The sequence below is a fragment of the Tympanuchus pallidicinctus genome, unplaced genomic scaffold (genome assembly GCF_026119805.1).
Source record: "Tympanuchus pallidicinctus isolate F22 unplaced genomic scaffold, pur_lepc_1.0 scaffold9, whole genome shotgun sequence".
Taxonomy (NCBI): domain Eukaryota; kingdom Metazoa; phylum Chordata; class Aves; order Galliformes; family Phasianidae; genus Tympanuchus; species Tympanuchus pallidicinctus.
In genome coordinates this window covers 2902376-2929326 of record NW_026294813.1, presented here as the reverse complement: position 1 = coordinate 2929326, position 26951 = coordinate 2902376, and the positions used below count along the sequence as shown (strand labels likewise).

Here is a 26951-nt window from a genome sequence, read left to right as displayed (position 1 = left end):
TTCAAATTGCTACCATAGAAAAAAATAAGGGTACCAATACCCTTCTTGTTAAACAGAAAATATGTACTCTCTGCAGATGTTTTGTAATGGTATAATGAAAAATTCAGATAACAGAGCTTCGTTAACAAGTCTATGGGAAGCAGAAGAATCTCAAACAAGAAGGTGTTACAATTTATGTCTGCAGTTTGTTGAAATTATGTATAGCCAGTGCTATTTCTATAAATACTTACTAATTTAATAAAAAAATAATTTTTTTAAAAAATTAATTCTTTCTATGAATTAAAAGGGAATTTTTGTATTATAGTTCACATAAGGCAAAAATTCATGTTGTCTCAGCTTTGAAGATATTTTCAAAGGAAACTTAAACTTTTAGTGTTTTTTACTGGAGCATCAATTTTGTTACCTTCACAGAACAGTGAGAACTTTGTTCTTTGTTCAGATCTGCATCTGAAAAGCGGAGTGTGGTCACTTGAGTTTAGTGAACTACAGATCTTGCGGATATTGACCACTTAGTGACAAATGTTAATGTAAACTTTTTAAAATTTGTATTTCACTGAGAATGAGAATATGGGGGTGTTTCAGCTTTCAGTAATTCCAGAATATTTATGTTACTTAAATAGTGTAAAAAGAAAAAAAACGATAATGAAAGAAAGCTTTGATTGTAAGTAGTTAAGCATGAGCTCTTGCTGAGATTGGATCTCATTTGCTAACCTTTGTAAGCACATAAAAAACAACAAAAAGTTCTTGTTTAAAGATAATCTGTCATATAATGTTAAAAGAGTATTATTTTTTGTAGATAAAGCAGTGGTAAAAAAATTTTCATGTTGCGTTGCATAGTGTTGTAACCTGCTTTTTAATTCTGCACTGAAGATATTCAGCGTACAAACAATTTTTTTACTTAACTCAGCTTGAGTGTGCAGAACAGAGTGAAGTTGTTGTGCTCTTCTCTACTCATCATCTTCTGTTTAAAAAAATCAAAACATAATTTGAATGCCTGTACTGCACATTTCTAATAGTAATAGATGTGAACTGCCAGCTCTGTTAACAAAGCATAACAGTTAGGAGAATATGAAAGGGAATTTTTGTTTTGTAAAGTCTGTGTACGTATGTCATGTAAGTCTTTTGTACAGAGCCTTATTACGCTCCTGTGGTTCTCCTGTGCCAGGCCATTGAATTGACAGTTGCCCCTTTCCTCCATCTGGCTGCAGGCAGGGCCCTTCCAGTTCTGGTTACTGTATTTGTTGCTCACTTCACATGAATGTGAACCAAAAGGGTTGTTATCAAGAGAAGTAGGATGGGACCATCTACTCAGTTTAGAGAACTGTTTAATGGAAATTGGAGTTGCTGTTTTCCTGGAATCTGTGATTCTTTTCCCTACCAACTCATGTACTCTTGCCTCTAGGGTAGAGGTGAGCTTTTCATCCCACCTGCTTAATTCTCTTTGTGGTTGTGCAGGTAAAACTGTAGGGTGATGTGGTGCATACCTATCTCTTGAAAAAAAAAATAAGTGCTTACTTCTGGAAGCTGAGATTCTGGTTCATGCAGGTGATGAGGAGGATATATTCCCTTTGAGTTGCTGAACCTCTTGGGAAAGTTTCTCCACAGCTGGCACGTGCATCAGCAGGGAGAAAATTAAACTTTATTTGAATTTTTGGAGTTGGTCAGACAATCCCCCAGTCCATCTTTGTTTCTCTCAATCTTTTCAGGCCAATGCTGCTGGTGAGTTTGTGTATGATGATAGGAACCTTCATACAGACCTCTGCCACATGTGTCACTGTACTTGATGCTATCTGGATTTTGGGATAATTGGTATTTGTTCAAGTCGTCCTTGTACACCACCTGCAGCACAGCTACTTTCCTCATATACTGGATACTTTTTCCCACAGTGGTCCACCTGCCTGTCTGGCGTGTAACTTTGTCCCTGCTGGCATACCTTTCCTTCATAGCTGACAGGAGTCATGTTCAGAGGGAGAAAGAATTTTCACCTTTTGCAATTGCTTTGGCAATGCCCCTTCCCTAGGAAGGAATTCCAGCTGTCTGGCTTTCATGCTCACTGGATTTGTGCTGTCAGCTCTGTTATCAGCATCAGAGCAGCCAGGTGACAGTGTGCTCATCTGGGTGATGGCTGAAATCTTTTCACATATCTCACGTTTTACCTAAGGATAGGTATCAGGTGATTATTGATTCATTTATAATCTGCCTCTTCCTTCCATTCTTGTGATGGCTGTGTATGGAGTAGCCTTTCTTGTCCACTTCTTCCTTCGTTAATAGAAGAGCTGACTTTTGCTTCCATTGTTTCTGCTCGTTGACAGGGATTAGGGGCACCAGCAAGAGCTGATTCTCTGCTTCACTTGCAGAGATTGGGTCAGATCCAGAGACATTTTCTTCCTTTCAGTGTTGACAAACAGTGTCCAACAGTGTTTGATATATACAAGCCAGACCTCAGCACATTGCAGCAAGTGGTGAGCCTTTGGCATTACTGGGAATCAGAGCATATCTTTTTGAAACATTCTGTCAGTATTTTAGGATTATGCAGTTTCCATGGCAATTTCCAGGCCTATTGGAGCTGATAGTTGTGATAGATACCTGCCCATATCCTCCCACACACCTTGCCATGCACAGCCATCCTGCTGAACACAACTTCACTCTGTTTTGCACACTTAGGCTAAGTAAAAATATTTTGTTCATATGCTGAATATCTTCAATGCAGAATTAGAAAACAGGTAACAATACTATGCAGTGCAACATGAAAACTTTTTTCACCACTGTGTAAGATCATGCTACTTAGAATATCCCAGGTCTATTCAGAAACTTCCACAACTATTTTAGCTTACCTTCAGTAGAGAGCGTACTTACTGGAGTTTCTGCAGTAAGGTTCCTGAAATCTGAGAATGAGTACCCTGCTGTGTGCATGTATCAAATTAAATCCATAATTGGTATAACAAGAGCACATGTTATATATAAACCAGCAAAACCATGAAGAAGTCTAGGCCAGCCTTCAAGAGACAATAAACATCCCAGAGCTAAGAAAAACAGCATTGGAAGCAAGTGAACACTGCATGAAAAGTCCAGCACTGTAACCAACAGCCGTTATGGTACTAACACAGCTTGTAACAATCTAATTTAACACTTTCAGGTCAGATTGGTCATTATCTCAATCCTGTGAGCCGCACACTGAGCTGTCCTTGCTGGCGAGGCAGTACGAGAAGGTGAAACTTCCTTGGCTCTGAACCACTGTGCTCAGCAGCATTGATGTGTTATCATGATTGTTTTTTCTCCTGAAGGTAAAACAGCATCATACTGGACTCTGTGAAGAAAATAAACTGTTTCATCTGAAATGAAAACAATATCTACATACATTTTATAAAGCATACATACTCCCTTTTATCAATCAGTTGTGATCTTTCTGAGTAAAAAAAGCAGGTTATGATCCACTTCTTCCAAGTCAGTCGTGTATGTGAGTCATATACTTTTCTTGTAATCTGTTGAAATTTAATCTATAGAACATGGTTGGATAGAATATTTCAATAACAAATTTGCTTTTTTTTTAGCTGAGAGGAAGCAAGCTGTATTCTGGTATTTGCAAATCAGGTTGATCAGGGTCATGTAGAATGTTAGACCCTCCTAAAGTATTTGTTATTTGTGTTGGTTTTTTTTTTTATTCTTCCCCTTTTTAAAGTTGGAGTGTTACATTTTGGCTTTATTTTTTCCTTATTCTCTGATATTTTGTTTTGTCAGAGCAATCCATGATGTGCTTGACCAAGTGATCATTTGTTCTAGCCCCGTTCCACTACAATTTATTGTTGTGTACCACCACTGCTGACTAGGATGAAAAAGTAGAAGGTATATGACTTATTAGGGAGCAAGGATGCCATCTGTACATTTTGCATTTCCATGACTGTGCAACAAAATAAAAGGCTATGGTTTCTTGAACTATTACTGTTGCAGAAAATTACTCCTTTCTATACATTTGTCTACAGTTCTCCAGACTCCTGTTGTTAATAATCTCTTTGTAAGATGCAGGACTTAGTTTTATTTGAAAAGCCAAAAGGAAATCTTAAATTGCTAAATACAGTTATTTACAGATTATATTAGATGGTATTGGAATATTTGACTTAAAGTTCTTGTTATCACACAGGTTTTGGAGGGGAAGAAGAAGAAGGAACCACGTTGACTTTTTAAAGTATTGACTAAAATTGAGTTTTTTTAAGATGACTCTTCAGTATTCCTAGTGAGCTTCCTGAAGCCAGTGACTTTTCCAGCAATTCATATCTAAAGACTGCTTTTTAAACTACCAGTTTCTGTTTAGGTCTTTTATTTTGTATCCCTAACTGATTTGGATGAATTTTTAAATGAACGTTAAATCATGCTATGCTGTTCGGTACTTTGTCACTTTGTGTTTTACTTTCATTGGTAACAGCCTTTCAGTTTCTGCAGTCACTGCGAATCACATACCTCTTCAAGAAAGGATGGGTTCTGTACTTGTCATGTAACTGAGAGCCTGGTGCTCAGTGAGAATATTTCTCTGGTAGCTGTAATAGCTACTTTATTACTGTTATTTTTCTGAAAGGCACATGAGAGCTGTGAGGAAATCACCTTTGGATTCAGTGTTGAGGGTGGTGGAGACTCGTGGCACTGTAGAAATTGTTTCCATATGGTCATGGTTCTAATTTTAGCTATTTGTCGTTGGCACTTAAAGCAATATTTCCGTTACTGGGAAAAAAAAAAAACAACAACAACATTAATATGGATCTTCTTTTTGTGGATTGTTAATGGCAGCCTTTGTTTGTAATTACCTATTTTCTTACAGGCATGCTGTTCTGATCTGTGAAAGGCTTTTCATTGAAGGCTCAATCTATAAAAAATGACAATATGTATTTAAGGGTCTTCAGTAACAGTAGTTAGCAAATAAAAGTTACATGGAAGTGGGAAAAGATTTTTTTAATCCACTCGTATTTGTGTTTAGGTGTTGCTAGACTACCGGAGTTTGTCTCCTGCACTGATTTACATTCTTGGTTGTTGGCTTCAAGAACCTGACCAAGAAGCTTTGATTTCATGACAATTGCTATGTAAGATTTCTCTTGAAGGCTTGTGCAGGTGGCTTTCAGTGCCTGAAGACCACTTTTATTCCACTTACAACCAAGCCTTTTGGTCATCTACTGATCCTTGTTCCATAAACAAAGCTATAACCTTGTGAGAAAGGAAATGCAGCAATTCTGAGAATTGCTTTTTCCTTATTTTAACCAGCTTTTAATGAAAAATGCTCAGAAGTAAAAGCAAGGGATTATTATAAAATCCTGTCGGGAAATATGATTTCTTGGGATTTTTTTTTTTTAATTTGCTGGTATATACAGTAGTTTTACTTAAGCCTTAAGAAAATAGGATGGGTGAATTGAGTTAAGATCTGTTTTCCTCCTGAAGCTAAAGAGTTCAATAATTGTAAAGAGGAGTGTATGTGAAAACGGTGTGGAAAATTATGGTTAGGTAGGATGCAGAAGTCCACAAGAATGGGGATAATCACAGCCCATGTAGGACAATTTTTTTTAACTAGTAGATATTGTTAGTTCTACCTCAGGACCTCAGCGTAGATTTGTCAGCTCTGCTTGGAAGAATGTCTGTAGTAGAGCTTCTCATGTGTATGGTCCTGGTTTGGTTACAGATCTGAGCTCCCATACTGAGAAAGAAGAACTGCTATCATTGTTTCCATGCATGCATGGCAGTTTACCATCTGAAAACCTTCCAGTGCTTACTGAGTTTCTCAAGTGGGTGTACAAGGAGGCTTATTATGTTTCCACTGACATAGAAGGGAGGCATCTGCAAGCCTGTGTTTGTGAGAAGCCGCTGAGAAACCAGGCTTGTGTGGGAAGTGATGACCACTTCTCAGTATGCAGTGAGACTGTGAGCTGTGCTCCCTGCTTTGTAGAACATTCTCTGAAACATACTGCATGGCGTTCAGTCTTTACGGACATCCTGAAGTTAGTTACAATGAAATTTACAAAATGTGTTGTTCAGGGAAGTATTGATTTTTTATCTTGGTTTAAATAGACATTCATAAGAGCAGGAAGTGTGGCTCATATAGTTCTAAAGAAGGCGAAGACTTTCAGTTTGTGATACAGGTACAGCTGAAATCTGAAGCTGGTTTGCAGGGTGTGACAGTTTTCGGCTGTTTACTCTTGTCTGCAAACTACTCCTACAGCTTAGAGTTGTTTTGCAACATAGGAGACTAGTTAGATCTGAAGTGTGTAATCCCAGTCATACTTCTGAGTAATGCTCTCACAGCCAATTGGATTTTTGCAGACTGAGTTGTTTTAAAGCAGGGAGACAGACTGTGCGGTGATGAAAGCTCCGCTATAGTACTGCTTTCGTTTGGATGAACTAGAGTGGCCATTTTTTAGACCTCACAGCGTTCTACAGTAACTGTATTGCAAAGGAGGTCTTAGAGATGTGTACAGTTATTCCATAAGATCTTATTTTAATAGGTTATTTGTTTATGTTAGTGTTTTCTGCACTGGCACCTTGCGAAAACCTGTAACTTTAGATAGATGTTCTGTAGCCTTTTATTTATTTATTTGTACTGTATTTTTCTGAACAGCTCATTCATATGAAATGGTCTTGATGTTTACCTCTCTCAGGAGAGATGGATGTTATCCTCTTAAAAGGATAGGAATGATCATTGTAAAACTAAAAACTTTTAGAATTGGAGGCTTCGGCTGTTCGGGTTGTGACAGTAGCATGCGTGTTTAAAAAACCTAAACAAATGAAATTAACCAACCGCCCAAAAAAGAAAAAGAATTCTGCCCCCTCAAATAGCCAGAAAAACAACCCCATCATAAAGAAACTCTGGCAAACATCTTTGAAGTCCAACTCTTTAAAATGTTAGATGTTTAAAATGTAAGATTAGAAGTTGTGTGCAAACATTTCAGATGAGGACTTAGAAAGTCATTTGCTATCAGCTGTGATGTTTGGAAGTATTATGAATTAAGACCTAGCAGGCCATTCTGAATGTGAGAACTTGTATAAACTTGACTTTCAGGCATGATTTATTTCTGTCCTGCTACCTAGGCTAGTATGGACTAACATTTGAAGAGGGCTTGCTGAAAAATGACTGGTGGTGTTGTTTGAATTTCCTATAATAGGACTATACAGAGAAAAAGAAAGATGAACTGTAGATTTACTATGGGATACTTTGATTCGTGCTGCTATTTGCAGTAATAGTGAACTGCATAATGTTGTATAGTAAGATTTGTAAAGATAGCAAGTCTTGTAAATTGGGGATTTTGGCTTATGTAACTTACATTAAAAAGAAGGAGGTGATGTGCTTTTTTTAGTGCCATAAAAGTCAAATTAGTGCGTTTCTGTATTTCGAGGTAATTTTTTCCAGGAAGTCTAAAAAGTCTTCTAAATGAAGGAAATGTGGTTTAAAAAAAAAAAAAAGAAGTACATTATTCAGTATAAGTGACTGTTTTTTTTCTTTTGTCTTGCAGCAACGCACCTCTTGCTTTTTCCTCCAAAGTATGTTATATTAAGTTTCGTGAAGCATCAAGTGTTGGTGTGGCCCAGCATCTAACCAACACGGTTTTTATTGACAGAGCTTTGATAGTTGTGCCCTGTGCAGAAGGTTAGTATTTCAGTCATTCTTCTGTAATGTTGGTCTTTGTCCTGTCTGCTCATTGTTTTAAGCTTTCAATGTGAGGAGGTGGTTCTCTGTTGTTACTTTTTTAAAAATTTATATTAATGTTGATTGGGAGGAAAAAAAAAAAAAAAAAGATACAAAATTGATACAAAAATGAAAATAGAGTGAAGAAACATAGTTACAGAGATTTAATTTAAATTCAGCATTAGAAAAAAAAAGATCTGATTTAAATTAGAATAATTCAATTTTCCATTGTTGTTACATATCTGGGAGGACACAAAGGTAATTTTGTCCCCTTAAAGGTGATTTTTATCTTGGCAAGCTTATTCCCACACAGAGTTCTCACTGAAGTCAATGGAGCACTGAATATGTTAAGTAATTTCCTTGCAAAGATAACATGGAAGTTTTGATTTTAATGTGTTATTTTTGGTCTGTGGGTTGTTCTTGTTGTTGTTATTTTTTCAGTTTTTTGTTTTGATTATATTGATTATTATTATTTTTTACCAAATCCAAATTTGTCTTGTTGACATGCACTGTATGTGTTTGGCCATTTTAGATTTATATAACTTAAAATAGTTTGTGTTCATGGTGATAATTGCTGTTTGATGTTTACCTCCTAGTGTAATGAAAAGTTTCCAGTTTTCCCTTCTTGTTACTGTTGAAATTTATACTTTGTTTGCAATAATAAGACTTTCCTGTACACTGTACTCCTTATGATTTTAGGCACCTTTTTGAAAAATGCAGTTATCTGCATAGAATGCTTCCAGAGTAAAGTATTTTTATAACTCTTAGTAAAGATATTTGGTAAAGAGTAATTTTACAACTGTTCCCTTAAGTAATGCTGAGGCTATACTTGCAGATGTGTAGAATGTGAGGGAATTCTTGCTGTTAGTATGCCAAGTCTGAATACAGTCCCATGAAGCACGGCCCTACTGTTGCTGAATTCTGTGTAGACAAATAACTGGAGTTTGGCAGAGCCCCATTGACTTCACTGTGATCCTTGTGGAAGCGAGCATAGGCCCACTTGGGTCTAGAAGACTTTTTACCTCACTGGAGTAGAAACATTCCAGACGATGAAGTGAAGCTTCCTTCACTTTAAGTATAGTAGCTATTTTGCCACGAAAAAAAGAACCTTTAGTGATTGAACCATAAACTGCTGCAAATTTGGAAGTACTTGCCATTAGCATGAGTCAGGTTTTTTTTTTAAAAAAGCTGTTGACTTCTTGGAGTTTGTTAATAGTGGTCTCAGAGTACCGTTTTTCCCCAGTCTTAATACATGGTGATCTGAATAGCATAAGGTTAGTGCTGCAGTGATCACGGTCTGAGACGTTCCTAGCAAACTCTGGCAAGTCTACAAAATGCCTTGAACTCTAAAGCTACTCTGAGATTGTAGTGATCTGTAAGACACTGCATATTCTCATTTAGTATGAGCACGTATTTTTTGACTTTTTGAAGCCTAGATTTTTAGTTTTTTCTTATGCCTTGCTTTGTGGCATTTTTTGGTGTTATTCTTTGAACTTATTCTTAAACTGCAAAGAGGATATTGCCCTATCCACTTAAAATTTTGGGTAGGCAAAATGCATGAAACAAGAGCCCCGGTTGTTAAAAAATTGCCCCTGAATAGTTGCCTGTAGCTTATTCAGGACTGTAGTTTTATGTTTCATCCAAAAGACCTTAACACTGGTTCAGTACTGCCAGAGAGGGAAGATTGTCGCCAAATGAATGAACAGCACTTCCTGGTGTTTTTCTTGTGATGAGATCACTGCCTGACGTGGTATGGCAACAGGCAGGTAAAGCTACATTTTCCTGTGTCTCTTGATGGTAGACAGTGAGTGGAAGGAGAATGAAATGAAAGTTCTGAAAAATCTTGTTCCGGCCCCGTTTGCAGCTGACTTAGCGGGCGTTTCTGAGAAAGCGTATCGCACATAAATTATCACTGTTCCAAATCATTCCAAATCTTGCAGGGGTTTGTGCATAATTTAGTGAACTAGTGATTGGGTTGCGAGGAAAATTTTTTTAATGGTAATAATGCTGTTTCCATGTAACTTTCTCTAGGGTCATTGATTTTAATTTATGAAAATGTGAATTCATACAGATTTAACTTCCTGAGGAGTTTATTGTGTGGGGTAGATACGGTTCTGGAGAATACACATTTTTGATTCATGATGTGTGATAGGATGCATTGGTAATGGAGTCAGTGGAGTGTATCACAAGTTTTAAAAGTAGTAATGGCTATATTTTACCATTATATTGTTAAATTATATTGTTAGCTAATGGTGCCAAGAGTGAAATGTTTAATGCGCCGAATTGAATGTAGGCGAGATATAGAATGAAACTGAAAATTTGGTTTTAAAAACCAGAATAAAATCTGATTTGGAGTGTATTTTAACTGTTAAATCAAGGGGGCATGAGGATAGGGATGCAATGAAATCAATGTTAATTTTGTGACATTTAATAAACAGTGTTACAAAAAAAAAATGAAGTAACTTTATCAAGCTGTCAAAATGTGACTTTCTTTCGTGTGTATGAGTAGCTTTTTCTTAAATGTTACACTTTGAGAATGCAAAGGTTGAAAGATAACAAAGATGCCACCCTAATCATTCTAAATTTTATGTCCACATTATCTGGTAGATGGATTTTGACTATTAATTTGGTTTTGTATGTTTTCTCTGTGTGATATTTGTGCATTATTAGATGACTAGACTGGCCAAGGCAGACCTGTTACACTTGCCTGAGTTAGGCATTGTTTGCCATGCCACTAAACCTGCCGTCAAGTGAAACCTTCATGGGGGAAATGAGATCGAAGTCTGGCCTGCTGAAGATGGACGCCCTGTCTCTGTTTTTATTTTATTTTGCTTTCTTTCCTTTGTTTTTTTGTTTTTTTATTATTATTATTATTTTGTTTTATTTTATTTTTATTTTATTTTGTCCCTTTTTGTTTTGTTACATCTCTTTCCCTTGTACTTGTGAACTGGTACCTCAGTTCTGTAAAAATGGTGTTTTGTAAAGGGTTCACGGTGTTTCATTTTGAAGTTTGACCTGAAGCTGCTTATGAATGGTGGATGGTATCCGGCAAAGTGTGACTAGTTGAGTTTTATGCTGCAAATTTTGGATAAATTCCATTTGGAGTACATTTAAGCATCTGAATTCAGCAGATGAGCACTCTGGGACAGAAGACTGGAATAGTGAAAAATAAGAGTTTTAAGATGTATTCTTTCATATGTTATGCTTTATGATTTCCTCTTGGAACAGACAGTTAAAAATCTTGCTTTCTGGAGACACTAACTTTACAGAATACAGTGATAATCTTTCTCTGCTGTTTGTCCCTCTTCTTAGCAGAGTAGTTTTATTTAGATTGCATGGTCTGTTTAAAAGAAGGCTTTCCATTTATGTCTAACATAAAGACTTTATAATAATTATTTCTGAAATTGAAATTTCATGGATATCAAATGTCTTGAAATACTGATGCTCCTGATGAAATCTTGCTCCAGTGAAGTCAGTGGCAGTAAAATGTCATCCTCAGAAAAACTGTTTACCACTCATAAGTACAAAAGCAGCCTGAGTTTTTGATTAGAATGTGTTATGTGAGGCACATTGTCTTTTAAAACAGTTGTTTGTGGGAGGACTGAATCAGTTCTGTATGCGTGTGTTTGTATGTGTGTATTGCACTTACATATGCTTCACTGGTTGTTATCTGAAGAAGACATTTTATTTTTTTAAAAGTCTTCTCAGTCATTGCACAAGCCCTGGCAGTTGGTGCTGGAGTGATTGAGAAGGTTGTCATCTCTAGGTGATGTTCTTTCTTCCATTGAAATGGAACCGCTGAAGCAGAAACGGTGGGCCAGGAGGTGTGTCTCATCCTCAGGCATTGCTCTTCTCAGCTAAGTGCGTTAATACCAATTGGTTTCACTTGGGTAATGCACCAAGCTGTGAACTGGGAAGAGCTTTGCTTCATGATCTCTCTTGGATTTATTTGTGGCAGTTGAGGTAATTGCCAGTAATTTTAATCTCTTTAATTACTGCTGCTAAATCCAATAAGAGTCATGAACTGGATCACACGGAAGTTACTTTGAAGTGCATTGGCCACTGACTTAACATGGCAGGAAAATAACGACCTGTTTTAAATTATGTTTGAAGTAGATGTGAGCAGAAGATGTCTTTAAAACAAACCTACTGCTGAGGCTGTTCTACAGTGAGGATTAAGCACATAGTTTATGGAGAACAGGAAATTATTTTCTGCTGCACACTTGGAAGGAAAAAAAAAAACAAGTTACATTTGCTACCTCCTTAACACAAACACTTCTCTGGAACACTTAGCAAAATGGTTGCTGGTATGAACCAAGTTGGCTAAGTGATACAAGATAGTAACAATTATAACATGTATGTAGAGCAAGACCACTGTGCTAAAAGGAAGCCTGAGATACCTCTGAGCAGCATGGAGCCAATCTACATTTACTTCCAGATCACATTGCAGAGCAGAGAGGAATGAAGTAAATGATCACAGAATCTATTATTTACTGAACAGTCAAAAGCATCCAAGAAATATTTCTGCAGATATGATATATGTGTGACATATTTATCTATTTCCATTATTAGAAAGTAAATATTTTTAGCTCATTTCCATTTAGCTTGAGTTTCAAAGCATGAGTTTTAAAACCAAATCGGTATCTCAAACAGTTTTGAAAGTTTCCTAACTTGATTTTTCGCAAGCCATATGTTGTGTATCTTTGTGGGCTCGTATTCTCTTACTGATAAATTTATAGAGATTAAGCTCCAAAACATAAAGGCTGTTTTTAAGTTACATAAGCCTCACATATTGATTTGTTCAGGGAGGTAGATTTGCCCCCAGTTTATTTTCTATGAAGTTGATTTAAAGATTGAGCTGCTCTTAAAAGCTGGAGGAAGAATCTGTGAAAAGGCAGTAGTTCTGGGGGGAGAAAAAAAGAAAAAAAGGCATGGAAGATATTTTTATAGTGTGGAACTGACCAAATGGAGTTTCTAACAAAACACTACGTTGTTAGGCACCCTAGTTATTCTGGAGATAACGCTGCTAGTTTGTTATTATTTAGACATGTGTGCTCTTCTTTCTTTGAACTTCTTTTATAGGTGGCTTAACTGAAAGTGCTCACCTGATTCTTTAAGCAGTGTTTGAGCAAATGAGTAATTCATATTATTTCAGTAAGATGGCCCGTATGCTTAAAATTCAGGCTCATATTTAATTCTCTGAATTTAACTCACTGTCTGTTAATTATGTGCCTAACTCCATTCCTGTTTCAAAAGGCTAAATGCCTTAAGCATCTGAAAAATCTATCTGGTTAACTGTATATTGTATTGGCTGTATGTAAGTGCATACTTAAATTAGGCATATGCTTATGTACGTTGCTGGCCAAGGATCAAAAGAGCACAGAGGCCATTATAGAAGGCTTTTTTGTCACTGAATTTACTTGATCCACATGTGTAGATTCTGTGGAAACCTGCATGAGGATTAATTGAAGAAGCTGGCTATTCATGAAGACATCTGGTAGTTAATGGCCTAGTTCATCAATCATCTGAAAGCACTTCAATACTTTGATTTTCAGAAGAACTGGTATATAACTGTATGCCTAATTTGCATGCACAGTTAGTAGAACTGTGTATTTGAAAGCCTGTTTAGTTAGCTATGTAGTAGGCAGGATATGCAGTGAAGTACCCGATTCTTGTGAGCAGTCAGGCAGATCAGGTGCACCTCTCCTTGCATGCCTGACTTCATGATGAGTTTGTGCTGAACATTGTGATGACTCAGATTCATGCATGTTTTTTAAAAAGCCCTGGAAGACGTTATTGCACAGTTGATTCTTGAGTGCTAATTATTTTCCTATTTTTCTCCTTTAGATAGAAAAATCAAGTGGTTTGTTACATGTTAAGGAGCAAGGTGCCTCAAAACTAAACATAAATAAAATAATGTAAATAGGAGGCTTGAGAGAAAATGGGTACTGTTGTTTTATCTTTTCTATTCATGTATGCTACATATAAATTAATTTTCATTCAGATATGTTTTGTTTTTTGGTCACATCCAGTTGTAACCCAGTCCCTGCTGCAGATCTGTAGTACTGGTTTGCAATACTTTTTTTTTGTCTTTATTTTTTTAAAAGTAGTATAATTCCTGTAGGTTTTATTGAAACTCATAAACAGTTAAAACTACAGTGTTTTGAAACTTACCTAGTATTTTGTATTTTTATTGAAGTTAGAGGTTAACAGATAAAACATAGATAGTTTTATTCAAAGAAAAGTGCTGTGGATACTTCGACTATTAAAAAAATTGTTTAAATAAAAACTTCATTAAAATGCCTGTGGTAATAACAAAGGGCTCAGTAGTTAGCATATATAGAATTATGCCAGGAGTTTTGGAAACAGAATTGATACCAGGTATAAGTAGAAGTTACTGCTGTAGGTTTTTTCTTTCGCGTGCTTAGTGTTTGTTCTAGTTTAGACCCCTTGGCATTTCAAATCTAATAGGCACATTTAATTGTCTTATCTATTACATTACGATTAATCTAGCTAGCTAGCTATATATACAACTTCTAATTTTTGAAGATTTTATGGAGTTAATGAAGCAGTCTTACTGTAAGTAAATTTGAATGAAACCTGTGTTTTAAGACAGATTACTTACTATTTAAACCGTTAGCATAATAGGGAGAATGTAATGTGGTTGAAATGGTACAAAATACATAGTTTAGGAAAATATGGATTGCTCAGTTGATCAGTTAGGATTTTCTTCAACGTCATTAAACTTACAGCTAATTCATGAAATTTTCAGATAAACTGAGATGACTTAGAATGTAAGACAGTACAAATCTAGATTTTTCTTCCTTCCCATACCCCCAAGTTCACTTGCAATGTGTATTGAATCACAGGAGCTTTTATTTAATTTTTATTTATTTTTACATCAAAAGTAGGTAGCATCAAAGTAGAGAAAAAAGCACAAATTTCAGTTAGCTCATACATGTTTTTTCTTTTTTTTTCTTTTACTGATTTGGTTATTTGCCATTTCTGGGGATTAAACTTTAAAAAATGTTCTTCTTTTCTGTATCTGATGTTCTGTGTGCTATTAGTGATGCAGCCAACACGAACGGTTGTCATGTGTAAAACAACTTTCGATCACCGTGAAAGCACCGCCCTGGGAAAGCGTCCATGCTTGATATCGTTTGGTTCATGAACATTAAGTTTCCAGTACAGGTGACCCATAGCTCAAAGTGTTAAATAATTGTGTACATATTCAGTTTTTAAAATAATGATCCATTAATGAGTTTACTATTCTTTGAAGTTTTTCTCACTTTTGTTTTTCCTAGTAGAGCAGGGTAAAAGGAAAATCTTAAGTTCTTATTTGTTTCTTTGTAAGGATCTGGTAGATAGATTCATTCTTATTTATTACCTTTTTAAATGCAAGGGTAATTATAAAATAATAGTAAGAGTAACATTTGTGTAGTGTTCCAGCTCTGTATAATGCTTTCATTTGCTTCTTCAGGTAAAATTCCAGATGAAGCCAAAGCCCTTTCTCTATTGGCGCCTGCTCCTACTATGACAAGCCTGATGCCTGGTGCAGGGTTGCTTCCAATACCTACACCAACGCCTTTAACAACAGTAAGTAAAATTCAGATGCTGTTTGATTTCTGGTTTCATCTGTGTTGAACAGCATTTTTTTTTATATTATGAGAATAAAAGCTATGTATGCTACGTTGATGTTGTCCTCTTGTGTATCAAGTCATTGAGGGCTTAGCTGTGGTGCCCCTTTTGAAGGTAGGTCACGAGATGTTTGTGCCTAACTTTTCCTGAGTGTTCCTTTTTTATTTTTAAATTGCAGAATAGTGGGTGAATACTGATTTTGATTGTGTCTGTGTTTTCTGTTCCTAGACCCATTAATTTGATCCACTGGCAATACTATCCACTTCCTAAAAGTTAGTTAAAGCATAATAGCTTAATTGGCGTAGGTCGAAATATTATGTTGGGATGCTGTTATTTAATATTCCTCTGTCATGGCTTTTGTCTCTTTACCTAGCAATTTTTTCACTATGGAAAGCTCAGGAGCTACCTGCTGCTGCTGCTACTTCTCAGTTCCCATCTGCTTCTGTAAGCTTATCTTGGGATCATCAGGCAGTTGTGCCTGGTTCAGGAACAAGTCTGGAAATAGCAAAGCCTGCTTCAGAAAAACTGGGCTTGGTGTCATTGCTTCATATTATTTGGAGATGAAAGTCTTCAGTTTTCCAAACATGTTGCAGCTGTGTGCTACTGATATTACTGTTATCATCCATTTTTGGTTTTTTGTTTTGTTTTAATTTGAATGCAATTTCTAAACTTTCCTCTAATGATTCCCCGTTTGTCTCAATTACCAGAACTGTTATTCCCACTTGCTATTCTTAGCTGATACTGGTAAGCGTCCTAGAAGAAATGAATATTGTTTAGTTTACTTCTTCTTTCTTCCCTTCCGTTAAAACACTGCATAAACTGTTTTTAATATTTAATAAATCTGCACTGAGGGCAGTATCTTTTTTAAAGCTTGTGCTCCAGCAGCTATTTAAGACTATCCAACTTCTACCCTGAAACCACAGGACCAGAGTCAACAGTCAGATTTAATTTATAGTTCTTAACTGTCACTATATAAAAGAAATCACATGGCATTGAAAATCATCTTTAATTCACAAGGATGCTGGCTTTTTTTTTTCCTGTAAAGTTATATGATATTACCCTCACTGTTTGATGAAGTAATAATTTAGGTATTTAATAAACTAAAATACGCTTATTTATGCATAATTGCTGCTATTCAATCATAATTACTATTGGAATTTGGGATACTATTTGGGATACTAAACTAACCCTCTAAAGTAAATTGACTCTTTTTTTATATACATCTTTAATAAATTATCGGTGAATAGTAGACTATCAAAGAGGAAGGCAAGTTGTCTGACAATTTCTGTTCAGTAATAAAAGAATGATTTCAGCAAGCAGAGTAGTTTTGTCTTTTGTTACATAATAAAAAAACAAACTAGTGTCTTGCTGAGAATTTCTAACACAAATTTCACCTGTTAGAAAAGTAGCTTCTTTTTCTGTAAGAAATAGAATTTAAACCAAGAACTCAGCAGACCGGTTTAATAGTGTTTTCTTAGTAATTTTTTATAACTTCAGTAGCCAGTAAAAACAAGAGCCATATTGTCTTCATTCTTTAGGAAGTAACTCTCCAGCAAAGGGAAATTTGTAATTTTTCCAGGTACGGGTAGCTCATCTGACAAGTTAAAGCCTCTGAACTAGTAATCTGATATTACTCTTCTTGCTTTTGACTGTACATTCCACTTTATCTGTGTGATTCTTTGTCTTTCTGGGTTCTCCAGAACCTAGAACGTATTGTACCCTTCATGAAGCATGACAAATTCACTAAAGGAATGAGGGTGAGTTTCTTTGACCTACATCATCCTGACACACTGTACTGAGCTTAGTGAAGGATGTGAAACACTGGTGCTTTGGATTGGGATTCCAGGGAAAAGATTCAGGTCTTGTTCCCTTGCTTTTTTCTCCAGCCATCTGTTTGAGAGGCTCAGTTATTCAGTTAACTACAGATAAGAGTTGCCTATTATCTTGCCTGAAGCTTGTCTGAATCTGTGCTGCAGCCAAAAGAGGTGCTACTGGCATTGCATTTCCACTCTTCTGCATTATGCTAGTGTTCATATGGTCTATTACCTGAAGAAGTCTCATCTGACATGGCTTTTTTTCAAGTTGGTGAGGGGTATAGAATACAGTTGTTTTTTCATAACAGTTCCCTTTGTCTATCTGGTTTACAAATTGTAACAAGTCCGTTGTAAAAAGAAGAAATCAAGATTGCCCCTTTCCTTGTCTAAAGGGAACTGGTTAAGTTTATACAGATGATGAAGCTGTCATTTTGGAAGACTGGAAGGATAACAACAGGTAGCAGTATCAGTTATCTTAAACCTTTGAAATACTTCTTTCATGTTTGTTCTGTTTATGCATTACTTTGTTTCTGCATTACCTACAGTGTGTTTATACATTACCTATGAGCAAAGTTTAGGGTGCAAGGTGTAGTGTTTTATGTAAAAACTGCCAGGGAAATAAGCTTTTGTTGTAATATTAGGAGAGAAACTTACAAAATGCCGCTCTGGATTACAGTTACTTCGTGTGCTGAGACCATGTTTCTCTAGAGAGTTCTTGTTTACCGTTGGTAATCCTTCTGGTTTTAAGGTGTTTCTGCTTGGCAGTATGAGACTTTTAAGGCAAGGAGATACTTTACTTAGCTAAAGCTACAGATCATCCACTATACTTGGATCATCTGTAAATTTCTCGAGGGAACTCAGGATTACAGATGTAATATTTCAGAATTAATTAATCATGTGAACAAGCTGGACACTGTTTTTCCATTTTCTCTAGCTCCTTTACTGGCCACTGAAAAGAATCTGTCTCCACTCTTCTTACAGTCTTCATTTACACTCTCCCACTAGAAACTTGTGTGTTTTCTTAGGACGTTCCTCAGCTTTCTCCTCTACAGAATGAAGAAACCCAGCTCTCCCAGGCTCTCCTTGTAGGACTGGTGCTCCAAGACACTTCATCAGCTTTGTGGCTCTTCAATGGATGTACTGCAGTTAGGTCTGTTTCTCTCTTGTACTTGGAAAGCCCAGAACTGGTCACCGTATTCCAGATCTGGCACCACCAGCACTGAGCAAAGAGTAACCTTCCTTTTGTTTGCTCACAACACTCTTCTCTAGAAAGAGCAGCTCAGCATACCACCGTCCTTCTTGACTGCAAGGGTGCATTGCTGGCTCATGTTAACCTTGGGGTTCATCAGAACCACCAGTTCTTTTTCTGCCAGCTCGCCTTCCAGTCAATCAGCACTCTCACTGTACTGGTCTGTGGAGCTGTTCCTGCCCGTGTGCAGAGCCCTTTGGTGTACTGCCACCTCTTCCTGATTATGTGTTGTCTGCAGATTTGCTGAGAGTGTGTTCAGTCCCACTGGCTTGGCCACCGATGAAGTTCAACAAATTGTTCAGGATGGTCAGCTGGAACATAGGACACCACTGATTGGTTTTTACAGCTAGACTAGCTGCTTTGAAGAGATTGTTTTTTTTTAAAGTGAAGGTATTACTAATCAGTATTCCATTTTTATTTACATTTTGTGTTTTAGACAGTAGCAAGCTGTGGTAAATGGCGCTTACTGAGTCTTGAAATTGTTTTTATATGCTAGTACAGTATACTTAGTTCTGTGAAACAGCTTGTGATCCAGAAGACTTTGTGAATTAGATCATTCGTGCTGATTTGTGCTTCTTTCTATTCCATAGCATAACATTGTCAGCTGATACTTTTGAAATGGAAAGTATTTAGCTCATGTTAAAACTTTTGTAAAGTATGTTTGGTATTCAAAAAATCTAAAAATAAAATATAAATGTATATTAAATGTTTTTTCTTATTGTTTTCAGCCAATTTTATGGGTCACTCTCTAAGTGAGGAAAAGCTGTTTACACTGCCTTTTACTGTCATAGCGATGATTATTTTATAACATGAAAAAAAATATGTTGTGTATATAGCAGGGAAAACAAAACCATTCCCAGAGGGCTGCAGATATATTTTTATTGTTTTGTTGAAGGGTAAATAGCATTTTGGAAATAAATGATTGTGCCTTATTCTCTCTGTCTCTTCCAGCTTGGTGTTTCACTTGGCACTTTGGGAGCAATACCAGCAGCAGCATTGGACCCTAACATTACTGCACTGGGAGAAATACCCCAGCCACCAATAATGGGGAATGTGGACCCATCCAAAATTGATGAAATCAGGAGAACAGTATATGTTGGAAACTTGAATTCACAGGTAGGTTTTTTTTTTTTTTGTTTGTTTGTTTTTTTTTTTTTTTTTTTTGTTTTTAAAAAAATATTATTTTTCTTTATTTGTGTGTGTGTGGCAAATACTAATGGAAGACAAGAATTGTTATTTGTGAATTATAATCACAGGAGCTCCTGTTAGATGATGTCAATTTAACCAAAGAAATAAATTAGGCTGTTTTTGGTTACTAATGATATTTCTAATTCTGAATGCTCCTGCACCAACCAGGTCAGACCAGATTGTGGAAGTCACTCTAGCAGGGTACCAGAAGAATCACAGTGCAGTAGAATTGAGGATGCATACGTAAGAAGATTATGTGTATTAATCAACTGTGTTGTATTAGCTGAATAATACCTTAGAATACATGAGATCATGATAGCCGTCCTTCACCACAATAGTTTGCAGATCTTAAGTACAGTAAAAAGGCATTCACCTGAAATACAGTAGAAGGTTAATGATTTCTCCCAGTGGAAGTTGCAAAATCAGCCTGAGAATCTTAATGTTTCTGTGATAGAAAAGCTCGGTGTCTGAAGTATTTATTTTCAGTAGTTACTGATCGAACAGCAATTGCTTTGATGGATGGCACTTGTAGTATTTGTTTGGGAGTTTTGTTTGATTGCTGAAGTAGCTGTTAGAGTGTAAAAGTTCAGTTGATTGCAGTAAAATCAAATGAGTTGTAAGCTAGTAGAAAAACAGATAAAAGCTAAATGTTGTGATATTGATTTGTTTGTTTGGTTTTTTTTTTAATTGATTAAAAGTTGTAGTAGCAGAAATAGCTTGGACATATGTGTATCAGTTATTTCAGAGAGGTTGCTCGGAAAGCTCAGAATCCTATGCAAGTTTATTTACAGCCTAAATATAGTTCTTTTGGTTGCAATATTTTAACTCGTAGTATTTTCTTTAGATTAATGGAAAAAAAAGTCTGGAAAAAAAAAAAGTAAAATAGCCAAATTTGTGTCACCTGTGAAGCCATGGGAAGATGTTTTACTGAAAGTAGAGATTTTTTTATTACCTAATACATTATATGATCACTTTTCATTATATGTTTTACTTTAGCTGTGCTCTTTGACTCTTTCTAGACCACAACAGCTGATCAGCTGCTTGAATTCTTTAAGCAAGTTGGAGAAGTCAAATTTGTGCGAATGGCAGGTGATGAGACTCAACCAACACGATTTGCTTTTGTGGAATTTGCAGACCAAAATTCTGTACCTCGAGCTCTTGCCTTTAATGGAGTTATGTTTGGAGACAGGCCACTAAAGTAAGAAATTAATTATCCATAGGCTTATTGAATGAAAGATTTCTCAGTATTCTTATATATTTATGACTCTGATCTACAGGAAGATACAGTAGTGAATATTTTATCAATATAAGGATCTATTGTTAACAAACTGAAACACTTTTCTAAGTGTTTCAAAATTGGATATAACTTCCTCTAAGAAGAATGTGATTAGCAGAGAGTAAAATATGTTTACATTTAATCTTGAGGTAGTGAATGCTTTAACAAGGAAAGAATCTGCAAGGTTGTTGGTGCTGATAAAGCTTTTCATTATATATTTTACTTCAGCTGTGCTCTTTGACTCTTCCTAAACCACTACAACTGATTGTTGATCAGAGTCATTATATATAGATGACTCTGTAATGAGTTTTAAGTTTAAAATTTAATCTAAAATAGAAAGCTAGATTCCTAGACTTGAACCTTTATTTATTCAGAATGACACAGAAATACTGTACCTTATTTATTTAAAATATTTGGAAGGAATAAAAGGCACACATTTCAGGTATTTAGACAGCAGATGAGCATTATGAAAAATATGTAGTTTACTAACTTCGAAATTTTTTGTCAGACACGAATTTGAGATGGTTTCCTTTCTTATTTTTCATTTTCTTTTTCAAATATTTGTGAAATAAATGTTTTATTTTTCCTTAATTTAGAATAAATCACTCCAATAATGCAATAGTGAAGCCTCCTGAAATGACACCGCAGGCTGCTGCCAAGGAACTGGAAGAAGTGATGAAGAGAGTAAGGGAAGCTCAGTCTTTCATATCTGCTGCTATTGAGCCAGGTACGTATATTACATTCACTATCTGACAGACATGTTTGTTGTACACCTTGGTACCTGCTATTAAGAGCACTTTCAGACACAGGAAAAGGTTACTTGTAGCTGAATAACATGTGTAGAAAGAAATGAAAGTAATCACAATTGCCTTCATGTAACAGAGTAGTGGAAGTTGGCTTTTTTATTTTGACATGTATTGTCTTCACATACATGCTTACTGAGTATTTTCAAAAACAGGAGGACAATGCAAATGCATTGAATGTTGATGCTTCTTTAAGTTAAAAATACATAGAAATATTTACCATGAAATTGCTTTATGCTTTGTTTCATTCTTTAGCACACATTAGTGCCATGGTTTCATGATCAGAGAGAGCTAGCATTCAGGTCAAAGCACCGATATTATGCTTTCTTAATCTATAGCACATTACTTCTGTCTCTGTCGCTGTGCTTTTTTTCATGGTGGCTCAAGACTGAGCATCTATAAAGCAAATAGGATCAGAAATGAATTTGGGATAAAACAGTGTGTTATAATGGACTCTTTTTCATCCATATTAGTGCCTGATCCCTGTTAACACTGAAATGGCTGGTCTAGGAGGAAGATTTCTCATGGGTTGAGAGGTTGGATGCTGCTATTCAGCGTTGATTTTTGCAGACTTGTTCTGATTTCTAAATCACAGCATAAAACAATCTGATTTTGTTAACCTTGTTGACATCATCCTTTTTCTCTAGATGAGTGACCTTTTGTCATTTTATTAACAAACTCAGACTTTATGTACATTAGATTACGAGGAGTCTTAAGTTTTTGGAGAGAGTTGAGTTTTTTCTCATTTTTGGCATTGGAATAAAAATAGCTCTAGCATTTCCTCAGTGTAAAGCAGCAGAACAGTAATGTTTTAAAAAGAGTCCGAACCAAAGTCTACTGTGGTCACTGGTGGCTTACTGGCCTTTGGATCAAACTTTTCAACCTTTTCTCTCCATTCCTTCCTCTCCTTGTGGATTATAATTTGAATATTTGTACAGTGGTGTAAATGTCTAAAAGACCAGAAAGTATTATAATTCATATTTTATGCTTGTTTTCAAAATTATGCCCTGTATTCTAATTTACTCTGTTCTTCTCAGGGTATTTTTTTTTTTTTTAATAGTTACATGAATAATATACCAAGAGGCAAACGTGTTGTAATCTTGTGCATTGTGGCAGCAACATAAATCCCTTTCCTAATAGAGCTAGCTGTTTATAATTATCTGGTTTATGTGTACTGCTGCAGGATGGCTGCACTCAACGAGTATATGCAATGACTTTCTTGGATGTTTCTGAAGGATATTTGCAAAGAAGGAAGATGTGCAAAGAGTAGGCCCCTTGTACTATATGTGGTACATTCCACTTGTGCCAGATTGTTAACTGGGATCTTTAAATGTTCTGAGCTTACACTGCAAAGTGGTTTTTTCCTCTCAGAGTCTGGAAAGAGCAGTGAAAGAAAAGGCGGTCGATCTCGTTCCCATTCTCGTTCAGAATCCAGGTCTAGCTCAAAATCCCGATCTAGAAGGAAAAGATCACATTCAAAACACAGGTAGGTTTTTTTTTTTTTTCTTTTGTAATAAGAGATGATACTGTTTTTCTTCAGTACTGAAGTTATTTTTTAAGTAAGTATTGCTATGGAATACATGAATAACTTATATTGGTTAGATCAGAGTAACTGGAATCTTTGTCTCTGAACAGATACTCTTTTGCTCTAGTGTTTTCAAGATTACATTCAGTAAAAACACACTAGATGCTATCTGTAGACACATCAATGCTATGTAGCATATTTTATTCTATGACCTCCATGTTTTAAAAACTAACAGTTATCTGCATTATATGTCCAGAACAGTTTTGACTGTTAACTCTACTCTAAACTGATAGGTTGGCTGGTTTTGCTAGTATGAAGCTCCCCTGCTGTCTTGAACTTCTAAACATGGAATTAATAGAACCAGTATTTCTGTTTACTGTAATGTAAATGTGGTTAAATTTTTTAGAAACCAAGAGAAAAAGGCTCAAGGGACAGTTTTCCTTTCTTCAGTTTGTTTGCTTTGCTAAATTTATTAACTTCTGAAGCAGACTTTGGAGTGTAGGAGGAAATGAAGCAACTAGATCACTGTTAAAATTAGTCCATAAATTTATTTCCCATGAATGAGGCAGTATTGATATATGACACTTACAGACATGTCCTGAAAATGTTTTGTATTTTTTCAGTGACTTCTGAGCATTTATGTAATCAATCTAAAGGTATTTGTATATTCTTTGTGTGGAAAAAACACTCAACATTTATTAGATAGTTTACACTTTAGAAAGGTAAGTTGCAGAAACAACTTTGTTGCATCTTTTCTGACATTGTGTTCTAATGGGAGAACGCAATATATAAAGAAAAGCTTGAGTAGAAGTGCACACTAAGTGGATTGTACTCCCAGTGAAATATGGTGTAAGTGGAGGTTTGGGTTTTGTAGCAGAGGGACAACACAGTACGTTACCTATTGACATCAGACCGTTGGGCACCATTTTAATGCAAGAACAGTCATTTGGTCACTTCCTTATTGCAAGCTGTTTCTGTTGCTCTGCTGTTTCTGTAACATGGGATATGACTGAAAAGCTGTGTTGGTGTAACATTCCAGCGATGTCTGCGCTGTTTCATAACAACACAAATTAGATTGAGTTTTAGAAAATAAATTTGCATTCCTCACTTTAAGAAATCTGCGCTTTCAAATATCTGTTGATATCAGTTTTTAAAAGTATAGTTTACGTCCGTTACCAGCAATTTTAATTACGTGCTGCAAAAAGAGCCAGGCTGATCGACTGAAGCAAATGCATCCCTAAGAATAAAATATCCTTCCCATTGTCCTGTTTAGGCTTTTAATCATCTCCATATATCTCTTTCATCTTTATGGTACAAATTTTATTTAGGAGCTTATTTTGGCCAAGTTGTAATTAATTTGCCCTGAAGTTAGTTTCTACACTACAGTGATGTGGAGCAAAGTGGTAGCTAAAAAAAGGTTGCCTTTCCTCTCCTCTTGGTATGTTCTTATTCTGTATGTCTTGAGCTGCAGAAGACAGGTAGAACTGTTATTTTTTCTGTCTTCCCGTTCTTCAGGATTTATTGAGTAAATACATGGCTTTTCTGTCTTTGATAAGTTGAACTTTCAGGCAAAGTATTCAAATAATGTGTTGTTTGAAATCTAATATTCAAATTTACCTTTTTATTTTAATTTTCCTAGGAATACGATCTTCCAAAAATGGTGAATACTGGGGAAAACAGAGTATAGTAATTTTTAGAAGTGCTGTTTTCGTTACCAAATCTGAGACTGTACTGTATATCAGTATATACAGTATGTAATAGGGTGCTCCATATATATGTGAGCATATATATATATAATAGGAGTGCTCCGAAAGTAGTAGCTCTTACTCTATTATGTTGACCTGCAACATCTAATCTGAACATTGGTGATATGTCAGTAGAGGTTGGAGCTTCCCACCAGTATTCCATTGCATTTTGTTGCCATGTGACAGATGGCAGTAGGGGTACAGTCTGATAGAATGGTGTCTGATAAGGATATGTGCACAAAGCAAAGCTTTGTCATTGAATTTCTCCATGCAAAAAAATATGGCACTCATTGATGTTCATTGGTGCTTGCTGAATGTTTATGGAGAACAAACAGTGGATGTGAGTACAGTGAGGCCTTGGGTAGTATATTTCAGCAGGGCTGACAGCAACATGAAAGACAATTCAGACAGCCTTGCAGATTTTGAAGATTGCAGGATGGAGGCTTTTGTTCATTGCTCTTAAAAATGCATAGCTAATGGTATTGACTGGGTTGAAAAGGAGTATTATGTAACTGAATTTGCTATACCAAGTAGTATTATTGTGCTCTTTGTGTTGCTTATAGTTTACATGGGAATAAGTAGGAGGCATTACTGTTAGAGTGATCTAAATAGTTTTGTCAGAAGACTTCAGTTGGATTTCAGTTGGAGCTTCTGCACATTATTTTCATTCCTTTTTTTCATCATTTTTCATCACGAAGTAAATTTTCTTTCTGAATCTTGAGAATTGTTAAATCTGTGCTAACAAATCCATCTGAAGTGATAACTTTTCTAAATTCTGAACCACAAATGATAGGTTTGGTTTTTTATTTGGAGAACCAACCAAGTGACCAAAACTGCAATAAATGATTGGACCTGAGGAAGAAAAAAACTATTTTTACAAGCTGATCTTAGATCTTAAATACCTTAATTTTCTAAGAAAAGCTATCCCACTGTGATTTTTCCAGAATATTCATAAAACTTAATACTTTAATGATGAATCTCAAAAGAGAGCATATGCACCAGTTTAAATTTTAAGTAAGCTTATTTATAAAAATGTTAGGCACTGAATTACTAAAATGCCACCCTATGTAATTTTTCATAGTGAGGCCAGATTATTATATCTTTTTCCATTTCAACTGATCTAATTTTTATGAAGTTTCAGTATTAAAGTATTCTTTTTTATCTTGTTCATATAGAAGTCGGTCTGGCAACAGATCGCTCTCAAGACACAAGGACAGGCGCAGATCCAGAAGTCCCCTGAAAAAACGATCTAGATCTAAGGAAAGGCGGAAATCAAGGAGTCGGTCTCGCTCTCGGTGAGTTTCCATTCCTAAGAAATGATGTTCTTAGCTACAGTACGAGGTTTTTGAAAAAATCCAATAAATATTTTAGGCGAAGGTAAAGCATGGAGCATAAATGCTTCATCCTGTTCCTAGGCTTTGTGAGGCAGAAGAACAGAACATAGATTTTATATTGAATTACCTAAACTTCTGTATAGAAGTCCTGTTTCCATGTTTGTACCTATGTAAAATTATAAAATGTCTTGGGTTGGAAAGGACCTTTAAAAATAATCTAGTTACAACCCTGCTGCCTTGGGAAGGGTCACCTTCCAGTAGATGAGGTTGCCCAGATCCCTGTACAGCCTGACCAGGAACACTCCCAGAGATGGTTCATACAGTCACAGAATCATAGAATGGCCTGAGTTGAAAAGGACCACAATGATCATATAGTTACAAGCCCCCTGCTATGTGCAGGGTCACCAACCACCAGACCAGGCTGCCCAGAACCACATCCAGCCTGGCCTTGAATGCCTCCAGGGATGGGACATCCACAACCTCCTTGGGCAACCTGTTCCAGTGCGTCACCACCCTCCTAATATCTAACCTAAACCTCCCCTGTCTCAGTCTAAAACCATTCCCCCTTGTCCTGTCACTACGCATCCTTGGAAACTGCCATTCCCCTTCTTGTTCGTATGCTGCCGTCAAGTTCTGGAAGGCCATAATGAGGTCTCCCCAGAGCATTCTCTTCTCCAAGCTAAACAAGCCCAGTTCCCTCAACCTTTCTTCATAGTAGAGGT

At 36.1% G+C, this 26951-nt stretch overlaps 1 protein-coding gene across 5 annotated transcripts in view; it reads left to right on the top strand.

Moving 5' to 3' along the window:
- Positions 1–26951, top strand: part of SREK1 (splicing regulatory glutamic acid and lysine rich protein 1) — a 44140-nt gene that overhangs the window by 1764 nt on the left and 15425 nt on the right. The window contains exons 1-8 of one of the 5 annotated variants that reach the window (XM_052670264.1): positions 7507–7618; positions 9305–14848; positions 15138–15253; positions 19310–19474; positions 20566–20744; positions 21419–21549; positions 22997–23111; positions 26071–26190. In XM_052670264.1, the coding sequence (XP_052526224.1) occupies positions 15191–15253; positions 19310–19474; positions 20566–20744; positions 21419–21549; positions 22997–23111; positions 26071–26190 (773 nt within the window). In that variant the 5' untranslated portion in view covers positions 7507–7618; positions 9305–14848; positions 15138–15190. Of the gene's footprint in view, positions 1–7484; positions 7619–9304; positions 15254–19309; positions 19475–20565; positions 20745–21418; positions 21550–22996; positions 23112–26070; positions 26191–26951 lie in introns of those variants that run through there. The other 4 variants (XM_052670259.1, XM_052670263.1, XM_052670261.1 and 1 more) reach the window with 4 other exon arrangements.